The sequence below is a fragment of the Aptenodytes forsteri genome, unplaced genomic scaffold (assembly GCF_000699145.1).
Source record: "Aptenodytes forsteri isolate BGI_AS27 unplaced genomic scaffold, ASM69914v1 Scaffold7, whole genome shotgun sequence".
Taxonomy (NCBI): domain Eukaryota; kingdom Metazoa; phylum Chordata; class Aves; order Sphenisciformes; family Spheniscidae; genus Aptenodytes; species Aptenodytes forsteri.
In genome coordinates, this window is record NW_008795919.1 from 2,176,519 (window position 1) to 2,194,188 (window position 17,670).

Below are 17,670 nucleotides of genomic sequence, written 5' to 3' on the forward strand. Positions count from 1 at the left end.
GGAGGGTAGGGGGGCTGGAGAGGGGGATCTCGGTCGGGTAAACACCCCCTTCTCCTCAGGCAAGACCAGTGCTTTTGGGAGAGGGGCTGCTCCTGCTCTGTCAAACCAAAAGGGAACATTGAAGTAGGTTCTTGCCGGGAAGGGGGGAGGATATTTGAGGATGTCTTTTTTCTCTTTTTTTAAAGCTTTGGTGTCATGTTCGAGTTATTTTTGTTGTCCATAGATCTGAGTATCATTACCAAGATAATTAAGTTCCTGAACGTAGCTTTAACAGACTGCATTTTTTCCCCATCTTGCATGCAGCTACAGGGACAAAAGTACTAATAGATGTTAAAAAGGGGGTGGTGGTGGAGGAGAAATCCCACTCTGGCCAGCCCTGGAAAGGGGCTTATGGCCAGGTATGCCCACTGGCTCGGTGGAGGGGGCACAGCCGGTGCAGCCTTTCCCACCTCCAGAACACCTTCTCCTGAACCAGTCCCACCAGTGTCCGGGTATTGCTCTGTTGCTGGGCTCTGTGCCGCGAGGACAAGTCGCAGGCTGGGGGGTGGCTCTTTTGTGATCGTGTTTGTAACAAAATTTGCTTCATGACAAAATTTGTGTCAATATCATCAAGCTGTTTACAGAGGCACGGAGAAGGGGGGTGCTCCGGGAGGAGGCTGCATCGCTCTGGCAGATGTCTTAATAGCAGAGATGCTCTGTGTGTGTGTGTACATATGCATACTATGCTGTGCTCCATGCAAAATGGGGGCCTGTGGGACTTACTCCCACACAAGAAACCTGTAGTGCGTATTAAAAATGAATGCAATCCTAAAGCATAATCTGTGGTTCGTTGGTTCTAGTGGGGTGGGTGCTGGTGGGAGGATTGTGCTGGGCTGGCTGGGGAAGCAAAACTGAGGCAGATCTATTCGGTGGCTGCAGAGCAGCCCCTCACCACAACACCCGTGCCCTCTCCCCTCCCCAGCATTTAGTGAAGAGAACAAAGATATGGGAACAATTAATCAACTGGCTAATAAAAAAGTATAAATCCCTGGGGACTGTATGCTGCTAATGCCGAGGAGCTGGCTCTGAGACAGCCACCGGGAGGGACGAGCCAGCCCTCCTCTCCTTTCCTTGCCTCTCCTCTCCCCGAGCTGCTGCCACACTTGGTTCATTCCAGCTGCAGAAGCTCAGAGCCTTCCATGCGGTGGGATTTTTTTTTCTGGGCTGAAAAAATAAAATCACAAGCCTGACCTGCTTCCCCCCCCTTTCATTTCTCCTCTTCATCCAGCTGAGCCGAGGACTATCACAATTGTAAAGGGGAAGAAAAAGGGGGGAAAACCCAACAACAACCACCAACCCCAGCACGCCCCATTCCTGCAGCCCTTTGACATGCAACCTTCCTTGGGATGGGACAAGCCGGGATGCAGCTGCAGCTTTGGAAGGAACTGGGGAAAATTGGGGATCTTTGCTCTCATGACGGTGGAAGTGAGCTCCTGGAGCCGTGTGCTGCTGCTCTCCATGGGGCTGCTGGCTGTCTCGGTGACTGGTAAGTGTAATGGAGAAAGCTGGCAACTTTAGGAGCATTTTTCTTCCTGCTCCTTAGATCAAAGAACCACTGTTAGTCCTCTTGGGGGGGAGGAAGGCATGGGGGACGATGACACTCTGTGTGTGTGCATGCACTTGTGTGTCAGCACATGCTTCCCTGTAGTGTTCAATAAGGAGTATATTTTTTTCAGACCTTGTAGCTCTGTACAAGATAGTTTCCCTCTGTATCCTTTGGGAGCAACAATTTTAAGCGATGAGATAATAAAAGGTTGCTTTATTTGATCTCATTCCCCATCTCTGGTGGGTCAAATAATTTGTCCACAGTTGCTGTATGATATGCGAGATGACTGTGGAAAAAATGCTATCACGGTTTCCCCCTCTGCCTTTCCCTTGCATCTTAATTCATTGTTTCACTTACCCTAGTGTTTGCCCATAGCTGATAAAATAGATTTAGGATGCCTTGCATGAAGACAGAAGCACTCTTCTCTTACTCCTCCTGCTTTTCAAGTTGATTCTCTCATATATGAGCTCTTTGGCCTCAGCATCGTGTGTTTTTGTGAAATATGTTTATTGACTTGAAAGATAGCAAAAGATGACTTGAATTTGGGGGGAGTTTGCTTATGTCTCCTCCCTAGTTTCTTTAACTGCCCTTGTAGCAAAAGCATATCTAAAGACTGAAGTTTATTTCTGGTGTAAACAGCAAATATTTAGGGACTGTCCTTACGGGTGTGTAGGAGGGGGAAGAGTGGGAGAGCTGAGTGGCAGTGTCTTCTTTCAACACTGTGCAGTGCCCTGATTTCCAAGAGTTTCTAAGTGATGTTTGTCTTGTGTGCTGTATCTTAGGCTAGAGGAATGCATGTTTGTGTTGATGTGTATGAAACCTTCCTGGGTTTTGTTGGGGGGTTTTTTTGGGGGGGTGGGGGTGGACGTGGACACTTTGTTATCTGGAATGCAACACTGATTTTATTATGTAAGGCAGATTTTCTCTAAGGAGAGATCCAGAATAAGTGTTAACTGTTCCCCCGAGTACTCTTGCAGTGGACCTGAAGAGTATTGCTAACTGGAAGTATCTATTAGGAAAGGGTATAAAACCACCCAAACAACCTACAAGTCCTAATTAAGGATGAATATTTCAGTGAATATTTTTCCTTTCTTTAGCAGGAGCATTTAGCCTGTACACGAGAGAACCATTCCAGCAGCTTCTGTTGTGCTTTTCTGATGCAAGTAGACCGATGCAGAGATACCTAAATATATGATGTACTATATCAGGGGCTTACAGCTTTTTTCTTCTAAGCTACCTGTAGCTTATTCATACTAGATCTTCCAGGCTTCTCTCTGTACCGGCTTGTTTAGTATATAATCCTTTCTTCTCAGGCCCCTAGCTCCCTTCTCTCTGCATTCAGAGTACTGTCTGTTCTGGATCCTTCACCCAGAGGTTGGTGCTCTATGTTGTTTTTCTTTGTGAGCATTAGATTTGCAAAAGCTTTTTAGACCTCAGATGTTTATCTGCATCAGAGCTAGAGGCATTGGTTAATAGCTCTTCTTTTTTAACAAATTCTGAAATCCTAGTAACGATCTTCTTGTCAAAGCAAGATATCAACTTTGAAATCAGTGGCTTACTGCTAGATATCCAGAACACGGTGAATGTATACAGAGTGAATGCACCCACCCTTTGCGGAGTCCATGGTGGGTTTAGGGTCTAATCCCAGAAAGTAAGTTTAGTCTGGGCTGGGACTTCTAGTACCTTCGCTGAGCAAATCGTGAACCTCAGTAGAACAGAGTTCCTAAGAGGCTTCAGTTCTAACCTTGCCTGTTCCTAGGGTTTGTGTGGGTAGTAATAACCAAGAGTACCCATAGTGTGGCAGTAGAGCTGTATATGTAAAACTATCAGTTAGTAGTTCTGGCCGTCTTAAAAATAAAGAGAAAGAAATCCTACTCGCATCACATCAGCTGTGCTGTGTCAGTAGTCCTGTTGCCCAATAATGTCCTTCTGAAAAATGGCACAAAGCATGTGCTTTCTTCTGGATGCTGCTGTGTCTGAAGGCGAGCTTCTGTTTGTGCAAAGAACTGATGGAGCTGTAGGGAAGGTGGTGTTTTGTGATCTGCTGAAGTTTATTGTGTATGTGCAGGGTGGGGGGAGAGGTAGCAGTCCGTATAGTTTCCCCTTTTAGTTTTAAGGATGCAGTAATACTCTGACAGTGTTTTAAGATTTGGGGAGGGCACTGAATTTGTCTTTGGCTGCGAGTTGATTGTGATTCGTGCGTGGCCTCTCAGAAATACAGTGTATGATGATCCTGAAATTGTATTTCTTGATTGTCAAAACAGGTGGGAACAGGAATAGTATTCCTTTCTGTTCCCTTCTGGGGTACCTAGCTATGCATCGGCACTAGAAGGTGTATTTGGGGTACATATTGGCCAGGTGTGTATGGATATACACATATGCAATTTCTTTTGAAGGCCTGTTATAAAGGGGGTCTTGATACCGTTATTTACACACTGTGCTTTACTAGTCAGCATCTTGTTTTGTACTGGGTTATGGAAAGATGCACTGGCTTGAAACGTGGTCTGACCAATTTAAACCCATGGTGGTTTTCTTCGTTCTTGATGGAAAATAGTTTTTGGCAGACTCTTCCTCTGAAGAGTGGAGGAGCGGGAAGCTGTTTATGAATTTTGATGTATGTGTATGTATTTATGTTGTAAATCATCCTTTTATTTTGTTCTGTTGTCTTAAATCTCCACAGGACGAAGAGCGATTCGGGGCACTTTGCCAGGGAAGGAACTTCAGTGTGAAATACTCGGTGATTTGAGTGTATCTCTTTTTTAAGGGGTAAGGGTGTGAGATACTAACTCTCTGAAGTGGTGAACAGATTTTTTTTTTTTTGTAGGAGGGAGGGAAGTGAATAGTCATCAGCCTGATTACATTTGATTGTGGCATATGATGAAACTACAGTATTTTATGGCAATAGCTGAGCATATCGCTTTGATCGGAGTCCTACTATCAATGCTGAAGCAGTGGGGATATCAGTGCTGAATGGAATGAATGATTCCCATGTACTCATTCACGTCTTGCCTTTTGTTACTGGAAAGGAGTCATTTGTGGAAAACATTTAGAAGGTGCAGATGTTTAGAGGGTACAGCTCTTTTGCTTGGGATCGGCTGGCTTCTTGGTCCTTAGAGGTTGGGAACACAGAAGGCGTCATGTTGCTGTACCTGCCTCCTTGCCCTTGTGACTGGGAGACAGGATATGTGATCTAGTCCATATGTTTTCAGTGCTTCACAGTGGGGTAACATAGATGATCCTCAGGTGGATGGGAATAGGGCCCAATGCTTCCATCTCCGTGTGCCTGTATATATGAGGCTGGGCTGCCATGTGGCCCTCAGGTTTGGCTGGAGTGCAGTGAATGTACTTTCTTATCTCTTCACACTGGTGTGCACACTTGTGACTTCTCAGTGAAGAACATCCAAATTCAGGATGCTTTCCTCCATGGAAGTATGTGCCCATAGTAATGGGTAGGGAAGGGTGCAGGAAGAGGAGCCCCTGCTAGGAAGAACTTGCTAGGAAGACTGCTGTGCAGTAGCTAGGACTGTACTTCAAGCCTTGGATGTTTGGGTCACGATTCATGCTGTGGCACCGTAGGCAAGCAGTTTTCTCGTTCTTTGTATTGATTGAGTTCTTCGTTTGGGGTACAGGAGGCTTTTCTTTGCTGTACAATTGTTCATTGCCTGTCACTGATTTTTTTTTTTTGTTTGTTTGTTGTGGCCTCTCAGTGCTGCTGAAGAACATCTAAGCTCAAGCTTTCCTTGCCATGGAGCTCAGTCCCTGTCATGCCAGTTACCTCCTAGGGAAATTTTGTATTCAGCTGGTTGATGGTTCCCAGCTGAGCCAGCCTGCAGTGGTACAGAGGTGGATGTCTGTTCAACTGATCCCTTGGTGGCTGCCTTCCAGTTATGTAGGAGTTTCTATCAAAAGAAGGTGCTTGTCAAAATGGGTGCAGGGAATGTGATCTAGGCAATCTGGCATAGATCCCAGTGGATATGCTTTTTGCCGAGGTTGTTTAGGGCTCAGGGTCTAGTTGAGCTGTTGATCAGGTGATCGTTTGTAGCATCCCTGCTATAGAGAATACATTTTCCTATGCAGAGGTGACTGTGCCTTATTAATCTACTTTCAGGGACAAATGAAGAATAATTCCTGCCCCCCCAGTTTGCTGCTAACTGCTTGCACCTGTGCTCCAGGGATTTGCAACTGCTGAATTACTGTGTGGTGCTTGCTGCCTTGCTTGGGTTCCTGAGAGGCCAGTTGTTTGTGAAATGCCAGATTTCACAGCTGCACTTATGTTCCTGCTGATGCCCCCCTCAACTCCTACTTAAATTTGGCATGGATCTTGACCAGATGAAAATGTTATGGTAATGTTGAGGGTTAGGCAGGTTTGGCGGGAAGGCCAGGCAGCCTAACCTCCATAACACTGATTGTAACATCCAGCCATAGCAATAAAGCACTTGTGGAGAGTGGGCTGAAGGGTGAGTCTCATCTCTGTTGCTTCCATCAGGTGCAGCTAAGCCCTGAGCTAGTTTTCCAATAGCGAGACCCTCTTTGGAGATGGAGAGGATGCATGGTTCTCTGGCTAGATCAGTACTGGATTGGGACTTGAGTTTTTTGTTAGGACTGTGCGGCTAACCTTTTGACCTTTCACTGCAATGTATACTTAAAAGGCATATTGTATAGGTATACCTGGTATAGAGATTTCAGGGAGAAAGCTGCAACAGATGTCTTTGTGCCCATAGTATTACAAGAGAAGTCTTACTACATTTTTAGCAAAAGTATCCTGAGACATAGGGCTGGAGTAATTTTTCATGGGCTTTAGTGAAATTATAACAAAGCTGTGTTTAGCTGGGTGGGTTTTAAATAATACTACTTTACTATCTTCCATGTGTCTAGGCATTGGGAGGTTCAGAAATACCACGAATAGGCCTAGATTTGAATTAGCCTTTTGTCCAACAGAAAGTATAGCAAATTCAAATGGAAGGGGAAAGATGAGATGTTAAGAGCTACATAAAAGAAATTATTGAGTAACAAAGATTCTGTACTGCTTGAATTGGTAAGTCCAGCATTGAGTTGTCTATTTGACATATACAGCCAAAAATGTCAGAGGTAGCGTAATTGTGTGTTGGCTCTAATATCCAAATGCAGCCTCCATGGGTGCAGATGAATGATGGGAAGGTTAACAGCATCAGGCTTTAAAGGGATTGCTCCACCCAGAAAGACTGGCCATAGGAACAGAGATGACCTCATCAATCCTGCACCTTAACTGGGGTTTATAGTCTAGCTCAGTATTTTAATGAAGTCTGTATATTGCTGCTTATTGAAATGTTGCCCTTAAATATATTTATTGAGAACTCCAATATGTGCACTTAATACTTGTCACTTAGATATTACAGTGCATAAGTCCAGCCAATGAGGCTTTTATAATACCATCCAATACCTTGGATGGTAACCTCTTTCAGAGTACAGGCAAACATAGAATTAAAGGGCTTTCCTAATAATGGACTCTCTTAACTTGTATCAGTGGTAAATCCAGAGTATTGAGGGGGCTGTGGAAGCAGCAGGGAAAATAACGCTGTGGCCTGCTCAGTATCTTCTACAAGCGCCAGGCCACAGAAGCCATGTACAAGTCCTTTTCCACCACGCTTTCCCACCATGGTGCTTTGAAAGGAGTGGTGTCACTGTGTGCTGCCTTTTGTTCCTCTCTGTGCCCAAGGGCAGAGAGCGATGGGAGGAACCTCTGCCTGTGCAGCCTGACCCACCCGAGGGGCTGCCCTCGCTCCTGCCCAGGGCAGCCCAAGGAGCTGCGTCTTGGGTGGAAAGCAACTGGCTTTACTGAGTGACTTGCACAAGGTCATTTAGGGAATTTGTGGCAGAGCTGCAAACGTGTCAGTCTCGGTCTCAAATACAAGATGGCTTTTCCTGTTTTGCTGCTTAATTCTCTGCAGAGGAGCGTGAAGCTACTTGTGAGGTACTTTCAATGCAACTATAAGGTTATTTCTGAGGCCTCCTGTGGTGTGTGAGTGCCTACTTTGAGAAGCAGGCACTTGCATTGCTTTCAAAGAAATCAAGATCCGGAGATTAAAAAAAGTGATAGCACCCACAGTTTCTGTGTTTACACAGTGTTTCTGGAGGAGTGAAGTACAGTGCAATTATGGGAATCAATGTGCTTTGCTTGCAATAAACACGATGCAGTGCAGTAATCTGCAAAATGTATGTGCTTCTGCCATGCTATGCAGTGGCAGACTGATCTGATAGTGGTTAATGTGTAATTGGGAAAATCCCATTGATTAAAGAAATCAAATTAACTCTGTTTCAGTCTCTTTGCTGCTGCCATGGACACAGCCAGCCAGAATAGAGACAGTATGCTGCAGGGAGCGTGTATGTAATTTTTTTTTATACCTCCCTTGCATGAAAGTAGAAAAGAGTTTTTTGGGATGTTTTTTCCCCCCTTTTTTTAATGTGACTTCGCAGTGAACAGTATGGTGTTCTTTCTTTCTTCCCAGCATCAGGTGTGTTCCCTGATTCAGTCCCTTGCAGTAATGGTTGCAGTAATTTTTTATCCTTACGAGGTACAGGCATCCCCACTGTAGTAATAAACTAACTGCCTGGTTTTTGTATGCACACCACTGTTGTCTGCTGGATGGAAAGAGAACTGGGGACTGTGTCAGAGTCCTACTGGTGCTAGTAATTTCCGAGAGGTCAAAATAATCGTGGAGTAGGGAGATCTGGTGAATCTGTGACTTTCACTGGGAGAGAAGGGTCTTGCAACTGTGGGGCCTGGAGCAGCTATGGTTGCCAGGGAGATGTGTGAGAGGGGAGTAATTAAAAAAAAATCCTTCCCAATTATTGACTGCAAAAATCTACTTGAAAATGAACTGATGGCCTAGGTTTGGGGGAAGCAGGTATTTAGAGAGTTGAAGGAAGGGGTACATGACTTAAAGAAACACCTGTGCAACATGTGGTATTAGTGTATTTATGGTATACTCAGCAGCTTCATGAGCAGTGGTCCTTGCATGTCCAGTGCGGTGTAAACATACAGGCGTAAACAAGCAGCCCTTGCCTGGAAGAGCATACAGTCTAATCTATCAACAAGTGTTAGATATAATTCTTGACTGTTGAGGATTGTGCAGATAGGTGGAGACCACAACACAGAGGGTCTTTCTGCCAGCACTGCTGGAAGTCTGCTTCTGAAGCTGGGTTTGTCTAAGGACAATACATGAGGAAGGCAACTGGTGTCACCAGAAAACAGCTTTATACTTGTGCATACACCAGGCTGGCCTTGATAAGAGTGCTGCTGTGCAGGACTTGTAGGCTGGAGCTGCAGCCAAGCTCTCACAAAAGCCTGGTACCTCAACCCTCACTGGCATTTGGGCTTCCTCCTTAGTAATTCTTGGTGACCTCAGAAGGCAGCTCTTTCTCTCCATCTGTAACCAGAAGGAAATTAACAGCATCCTATATCCTGCTGGCAATTTTTTTTCCCTTCCCTCCATGTAAGAAGGCATTGCTGCTCCTGCTTCATGATTAGCCCTGTAAGAGAAGGCACTGGGCAGAAGCAGTCTGTGCCCAAAGGTGTTTTGCTGTAAGTGCAGGGAAGGTAGGAGGCAGAGCTGGATGCAGAAAGGCTTGCCCAAGGTCACGCAGCAGGATGCTAGCAGAGCTAGGAACAGACTCTAGGTCTTCTCACTCCTCTGTGTTATTGCGTGCTAAACAGCAGCACAGAAATGCCGTGCTGTTGCTTGAGAGGTGTGTTTGAGATGCTTTCTCTCTGCAGATGAGGTCTGAGCTGTGTCTGTGCTAGCAGATGTGAAGGCACTTTGCAGTAGTTATACTGAAACAGAACAATTTCTCAATCCATTTATCAAAATGTCTGCAGTTCCCATTTGAAGGCAGATAAAACAACAATGAATATCAAATAAAGCTCTTTATCCAGAACATTTTAAAACAAAAGAAAGAGAAGACTGGTTCTCTTGGCCTCTGGCTTGCATTAGTTCTCTGGAATGGTAAGTCTATTCTGTCCTAATGAAATGGCTTTATTTGGATTTCATCCACCTGCTTTAGTGCCACCTACATTTCTTCAGTGTAAAGAATTTAGCTGCTTCTCAGTTGTCAGTTTAGTGGGATGTAGACCAACAGGCAGTTTCACCAAACCACAGTCACAGCCTGATAATCGTGGCCCTGTCAGTGCCCAGAGCCTGTTGTATTAAAGGTGCAAGAAGTACTGAAATAGACAGGAAAGATGAGTTAATCACAACTAGAGAATTAACCCCAACTGGGGATTTTCTGGTTCAGTGCTCTCCTGTTATTTGCACACTCTCTCTTGACTTGCAGAAGTCATTAAAGCCCAGTTTTTGCTGTTTTCTGTGCTTGTTGGCACTTACAAATCCTTGAGGGTGTGAGCCTTAGTTGTTCTGTTTCATGGGGATGAGTAGAATTTGCAAAATCCTAAAATGATTTACAGATTTATTCTGCAGAGAGATCTTAGGATGTTTGTGAAAAGCTTTCAGCAGATACAAATTACACTAGGTTGATTAGCTACACAAGTTTTATGCTCTTGGTTCTCTCCCTTGATTGCATGGAGTGAATTCAACCTTTTAATGTACAATTTGGGATTAATTGTGAATGACATTCTGAGGTGAAAGTTGTCTGTCTGCTACTGAACTTCAAGAAGTAAAGTACTTGTGGCAAAAAAAAAGTGAAATATAATCAAGTGCAGTTTCTGTTCCAGCAAGGATTTGCACAGGTTGCTCAGCTCCTTCTGTAATTTGCACTGTATTGCTTGTACAGTTTTTATATGTTTATATCCACATTTGTGCCTCTTATCAAAAGACTGCAGCGCAGCTTTTAAAAGCATGGTGTACTCCAATATAGATGGGAAGGTACGAGACTTGTAGCAGACCAAGAATTTGCCAGAAGCATCAGGGAATTGAATACTGGTCTTTAGTAAAAGCAGGGTGTTGGCAGAAAGGATGGTCTGGACCTTCAGATTTTAACCTGCCACAGACTCTTTGGCTTTGAAACAGTTGCTTAAATTGCGTGAGCTTGAGCTTCTTGTCTACAGAGTGGAAAAATAGTACTATTGAATGTGTTATGAAGAAGAATGTCTCAAGGATGGCAGAGATCAAATAGAGAACTTGTTTCCTAATTATGGTGCTTGTTATTTATCAGCAGTTTAGCAATTTTTTTTTTAGTTAAACTTGCAGAAGCAGAGTTTGAAATTTTTTTTTTATGGTATCTGTGTCATTGCTTTTGGAGCTAGAGGGCCTGAGGTGGAGCTTACTGCCTGAAAGAGCAGGATGAGTGCGTTTCCTTAAGGTCTGAGTTGGCTTTTTATTCACAGAAAGTTTGCTGAAGAACTTTACAGTGGGGAATGATGTGCTGTTGTGTAATGGCTTACACATTGTTACCACTCTCCCCTTGCTCTGCTTTTCTTACCAGTGTATGTGTGTGTTCCCAAACTCTTGAGGTCTGGTTGTCTGTAAGGAGGACTCTCTTTCACTGTTCTCCTAGCTGAAATGAGCAGTGCTAGCTGGCAAGTTAAGCATCTTGCAGAAAAGCTGGTCTTGCAGTTTGAAAATGTAAGGACGTACTGGGTCTCATTCTGTTCCCCAGTCCTGCCTCCTTCGTGTCTCTAACTCCATTATCGTCAGCAGGATTCTTCCCTCTTGTTGCTGCAGGGCAAAGGAGGATCTGGTCCTTTGTTAAACAGACGCTTTATCTGACATTGGTGAGCAGTTAAAGCCAAGTTGAAGGTACAGAAAATGGAAGCTCATTTCTTCTGTAACAAAGGCACAATTTAATGTTCCTTTCTCATTTGATACACCAAATAATAATGTAAAAAAAACCCACATATTTCCTCCCAGAAAGGATATCTTCTTCTTCAGAAGGAGCCTGTGCTTTTCCAAAGTTGATGCCATTTTTAAAGATGCTACTTGCATCATGCAGCATATTGTTTATATCCCTCTATTGTTGTTTTGTCTCCATTAGGGAAAGGTTAGGCACTGACTGTGGACACTGGATATCTGTCAGCAACCATCCTGGGGTGTTTTCGTTAAAGTTAAGCACCACTTGGAGAAGGACTCAAGTCTGTTAATATTAAAATAATGTCCACCTGCTGAAATAATAAGCATTTGAAGGATAGGGAATTTGTCCCTGATAGTGTTGGGGCTTTATTCTCATGTTGGGTTTAACACACAACCTTTAAAGGCAGCATTCCTGGAATGATGGAAGAGGGATGATGTGTCACTCGTGTGCTGACCTCTCTGTGGGGTTACTCCCTTTTGAGGGCTCCGGTTCTCTTTCTACAGGCTGTGGTGGTGTGCAAATCATGTAGCTCTTCAAAGGATGGTAAAACAGCTGTCTTGGAATTTCTGTACTTTGGTAGGGTGTTTTAATGAAAATACATTTTAAAAAAACCTGTCAGGTGCTCATGTGCTGAGGGAACAATGTGTGGAATGGTCTCCACACTGCAGATAGTATCTTGCTTAAGGCCTAGAGCTAAAGCACAGTGAAACCATTGTGGCTTTTTGAGTGAAGTTCTTAGGTCTCGAATGTGAAGATAGGTCATCTAGTACCTTGACATGGGTGTTTCATAGACCGAGGTATCTTCTTTCAGTAGCACGTACAGTGCTGGTTTCTTTACCCCGGCAAGGTTTAAGATATGAGAGACAACCCTGCAAGGCCCATGCTGTTACCACCTCTTCATGAACAGCTGGGTTGGTTCTAACTGAAAGAAGTCATCTTAGGAAGAGCAAGTTCATTTTGCTGGATTTAAAGTGCTCCAGAAAATGTTTTATGGGAGGGTCTGTCACTTGTTCCTGCTAAGTGCTGTGACAGTCTTAAATTTGAGAACAAATTATGACCTTTTTTGCCTAGGAATCTAATACTGAGGGCTATTATGGGGAGGTTTTTTCCTTCTTTTCCATGAGTGCAGTTAGCAAATGAGACTTTACAAAAAAAATACCCAATTTGAACCTACAAGTCGATTCAATTCACCCCTTGTTAACTCTTTGATTGAGAGCTATGTAGATTGAAGAAGAAAGGTATTGATCTGCTTTTGGGATTGAAAACTAAGATTAAATAGAGTATGTCTAAGGGTAAAAATGAGGTTTTAAATGAATGGAGGAGGTGGAAGAAAAATAAAATACTACAATATAATGTTAATGGAAGCAAGTTCTGAGTTTCTTTGTAAGTTATACATAGATGGAGGTCACAGGATACAGAAACTGTATGGAAATGACTTGGACTTTGCATATGAGTGGCTTGATCCACTGCAGCTAGTGGGAATGTTTTGTATACAGGTCGTGGCAGATTAGTACCTAGCATGAGAGTTTTTCTGAATTGGATCAGAACATGATAAAAATAAGTCTGGTTTTGTAGTTTCAGAGCATCCATCAGTTGTGAAGACTGTATTTGGACAGAGGGACACTTATCGTTAGAACAGATCTGACAGTTTTCAGTGAAGAATTTAGGTTTTGCTGTTGTGTATGTGAAATTTGTGTGTAAAGGGACTGAAGATTTCAGCGTAATTGAAATGTTTCATTTTTTTACGCATAATCTGTTAGAAACCTTTTATAGCTATCTATTGTTTAGGGCATGTAGCTTGCTTTTTTTGTCCCATTGGGAGAAATGAATTGTTAACTTTTCTGTGTACTGTCAACTTCTGGTGACTTTCATTGATTGCTCAAGGTGACAAGTAGGCATTAGGTAATAAATATCAAGTGCAGTAATACTTAAAGGAAGTGAATGTGAAAGTGCTGTTAACAGAATCAAGTAAAAATTGGATTTATATCCCAACAAAAATTCCCAGGAGAAATTGCCTTCTGTTTGCCTCTCTTTGTAATTCAAATATGATAATACAAGTGCGAGCTGTTATAATACAAATGCCTGGCAGAGTGTTTTGGAAGATCTCAAAGTACTTGTAAATGCACAGTACATTGCTCTATAGAGCACGTGGGGAAATGCGAATTGCGGGAGAAGAGTGAAGAGCTTTTAATAAGTGGAGTCTCTGCTTACTCAGGATGATTTTTTTTTTTTTTTCCATATCTGAAGGTATAAGATTCTGGTCACTGTAGTGACAGCTAGTTTGCTGCTTATGGCATTAGCTGAATATTTGAAGTCAGTTCTTCTGTGTTGTCTTCTACAGAACTTCTGTGTCTCCTTTCTGTTCCAAGCCCTAGGTGCTAAAAAGGGATGGTGGCCCCCCTGCAAGTACCAAGAGTATATGGTAGATTTGTGTAACTTCTGTGCTTTCCATGTAGTTATAAATGCATGAAAATATAACCAGATTACTCTATTCCTGTTTAAAGATATAAGCTAGAAACTGAAACGTGGTGGGGAGGGGAAAACCGCTTGCAACTCTCTGAGCTTAGGGCAGACTTACTTCTAAAGAAGAACCTATATCCACTGTATTATCATCTTTAAACTGTCAGTTCTCCATCAGTGTAATGATGAAATTGTTAATATTGTGAGAATTTCAAGGACAGGTCTTCTAAATTATTAGCGAGATGAGATTTGTAGCTAGGTCAAGGATTTCTCTTGGGGCAAGTTCCATTCTCACTGGCCTTGAGGGAGCATTGAACTTTATAGATGGACACACAGCTTCATAACTAATAATGGCAAATGAAATTGCAGCTACTTTTAAGTCTTTTCATGATGACATGGATTTGGTAACGGGGAATAGAGACTAATGAAGAAAATTTTATCATGAGGAAATCTTTAAATTAGGCCTTCACTGTGATTTGCAAGATGGATTTCACCTTGAACCATATTTCACCTTTCCTACACTTTTTGAGATAAAGGAGTCCTAACACCTGAGATGAAAATGAGTTTGTGTTTGAGCACAATGGATAAGCCATTTAAATGCAAATATTCTTTTACTGGAAAATAATTGAAATACAAATTGAAAAAATTGTTTTGGAGATAATAATTAGCACCTTATAAATGAGACTGAGTAAAAATCCTGCTTATGAGTGGAGTCCATTTGCAGGGGTTTGTACAAATGTTTTTCATCAAATTAGCTTCCCTTTTCTGAGTTTTCATTTCAATTGTGGGTTGAGATGAACTGCTGGGTGAAACACCAAACTTGTGGGAGACAGATAAAATCTGAGATTTGTGAGATTTGCTTATCAGGAATCACAGACGTAGCAGAAAACCATGCCTGCCCTGTGTCATTTTTATGGATGTCTGGACTGAAGGTGGGGAAAAATTAAATCTTTACTGTATTCATTTTACAGATGCAGAGAGAAAATAAGAGTAAAATTTTAAGAAGCTTTTGAATCATCCTGAACGCTTTCATTGAGTCTTGGACTCCCGGGGCAAGATTTGCAAGGATGTTTAGATGCCTAAATAAGTGTATGCTTGCCCAGTGGGGTTTTAGAAGAGCATATGTTAGCTGCAAAACTCAAGTGCATTTGTAAAGGCTACAAGGCATCTGTCTGCAGTTCTTAGGTTATAAAAAAATGTTTGTAAATCTGGTCCGCTTAAGTTCCTTTTGAAAAGAGACTTGTGGTCCTTAGGTGAATTCATTTTGTTTTTGTGAAATCTTGCACAAAGGAGTCGCCTAATCTCTTTGACACATTGCCGTGAGTCCAGGGCCAAACCGAGGCCTCCCAAGTTCCAGCTTAGTGCCTTAACCATGTGTTAAACTGTATTTTCATAGGCTAACTCTTGGTTTCAGATAAAAAGTGTGCAAGCTTGCATGGTGTATTGCAAAGCCCTTCTGTCACCAGAGTAGGATGCAGCAGCACTTCTCTGGCTCACTTTGAAATGTGATGCATAAACACTCCTTCAAAGGAGACTGACGGTGGGATTCAATTAAAGGTTATTGGGGTAACTGAAAAGCCATGAAGGGAAGTCACAGGAAAATCCAGTGAGGCAGTTATTCACACTAGAGAGAGCATGGGAAGAATATGCATTAATTGGTTAATGCTTGTGAAGTGCTTTGAAGATGGAAATAGCTATATAAGTGCTTGGTATTATTATTATGCTGACAATGGCTATGTAGAAGAGTCGTGGCACTAAGGGAGCAGTCAAAATTGATTAAGAGACAATTTTGAAAGAGAAAGTTTTGAAGGGAGAAATTTGCATCCCTTGAAGAGGCCATTCTAGCTGAATATTGGGATAACTGTGTTACTTCTCTGAGCTGAGCAAATTATTTGAACTAGTGGATGGTCTGCAAAAGATTCCCAGTTCCATCAGGAATTATGCAGCTGTGAACTTTTGCAGGTAATTACTGTTCTTTAGATTGTTAATGAGTGGCTGCTTGAGGGGTGGAATTGTTGCAAGCATGAGGAAACCTAGTTTAGGCCTGTTTGGGGTGTGAAGGTCATGCAGTGTTTAGTTTGAAACCTAATTCGTGAAATCCAGTTCCACTAAGAGCAATCGGAAAACCCTGGAGTTTCTGGATTACGAATCACAAAAGCTTTAGTATATGTGTAGGCAACTCCAAATGAGGAAGAGTTGGTATGACTTCATAAGGTATTGGGGAACCTTCATTGGAATGATTGGAGTGGTCTGTCCTTTGCACAGGAGGAATTCAAACTGGAATGGGTTGAGGTTGGCAGGGGGATGATCAGAGGAACGAAGGGTGTATCTCAGAAGAGTGTAAGTGCAGGGTTTATTTAGCCTGGCAAACAGGGCTGCAAAGGGATCTATTCTCTATAAATGCGTCAAGGCCAGGTAAAAACAAAACAGGGAGAAGGACTGTTTAAGCTAACAAAATGTTGGTATGAAAACAAATGGGTGTAAACTGGTTGTGAATTAATTTTACGTTGGAAATTAGACTAATATTTATAATCATCAAAGCAGTAAGGCTCTAATGCTAATCTTCCAGTGTGAAGTACAGGACAGGAGAGTTAACATATTTATAAATGGGATTATATGGTATGATTGCCAAGCCTGGAAGGAGACAGTATGTAACAACCAGGAGAGCTTTTTAGTTCTTTAGCTTTAACTTTTTATCTCTGTGTGTGTATATATACACATGAACACACATCCATATATATGCTTTATAGTCCAATTTGTCAGCTGCTGTATCTCTGCATTTTTCAAACTGATGACTATAATAGTGAATGCGATTAAGGAAAACGAACTCAAGAGACTTGAACTGGCAAAGAACACTCAATTTTATTTGCCGGAGACTTTGAGCACAGGCCCAGCTGTTGATCAGCGTGTTTAAGGCTCAGCAGACTTAAAAGTTGGACTGGTGAACATTAGCTTTCAGTTGCTGTTTTTTGCATCTTGTCCAACCTGTCTGAACCAGTCACACTAATGCTCATCTGAAAGTCTTGTGCGTTCTCTGTCAGACTGGAAGCAGAGTGATATCCTTTCTTACTAAGTTTTTTGCACATCCTATTTCATGAAGTCCTATTTAATGAAATCCCATTTGGTGTGAAAAATTTTAAACTCTGAACACTGATATTAGTGATCACAATAGACATTGCTTTATGTTTCTGCCAGAGAATGAGTATTAAAACATGTATTTAATGCACCCAGTAAATCTGTTGGGTACAGAGTAAGAGCAGATCCAGTGTGCTAGCAATGCACTTCATGGTAGACTGAAGCAGGAATTGTGCAAAGTCAATCAATGGCGTGGTGAGGAAGCTGTTAACTGATAAACCAAAGTGTTCAGCTGTGCTCTAAGGACAGGATCACGGTTTTTTGCTTTCTTTGAATATAACTTTACTCGTGTGTCTTGGTATTTTTGCAGCCTATCTCTGAGGTATGCTAGTATCAGTACTGCCTTGAAAGGGGAATAGCAGAAATGTGTGTTTGACTTACTGAACAGCATTGGCTGTGGCAATACATTCAGTGACTTCTGCCTTTATCCCAGCAACTTGTAAGAAATGAGTCTGGGGTCTTGTCTCCTCACAGATCTTGTGGGGGACTGCAGGTGGCTTTCAGAGGGTTGCATCCCTAATGACTAGACAGCAGAGGACACCTCAAGGTGATTTATAACAGTGCAAGCCAAGTGAGTGCAAAACTGCTAATCGGCCAGTTGTTTGATTCATTTTTGCATTGCTGTAAATGGCTGGTCCAGGGAGCGCAGTAGTTGTATAGGCCCTTTCATATCTGTTTTGCCTGGCAGGTCATGGTAGCTGGGGAAG

General features: G+C 42.5%; 1 protein-coding gene across 1 annotated transcript in view; it reads left to right on the forward strand.

Annotated features, from left to right (window-relative positions):
• The first annotated feature begins 1,368 nt into the window (after positions 1 to 1,368).
• The window catches only part of CSMD2 (CUB and Sushi multiple domains 2), a 310,684-nt gene continuing 294,382 nt past the window's right edge, over positions 1,369 to 17,670 (forward strand). Inside the window, exon 1 of the mRNA XM_009284828.2 lies at positions 1,369 to 1,525. Coding sequence (XP_009283103.2) covers positions 1,369 to 1,525 — 157 coding nt within the window. The remainder of the gene's footprint in view (positions 1,526 to 17,670) is intronic.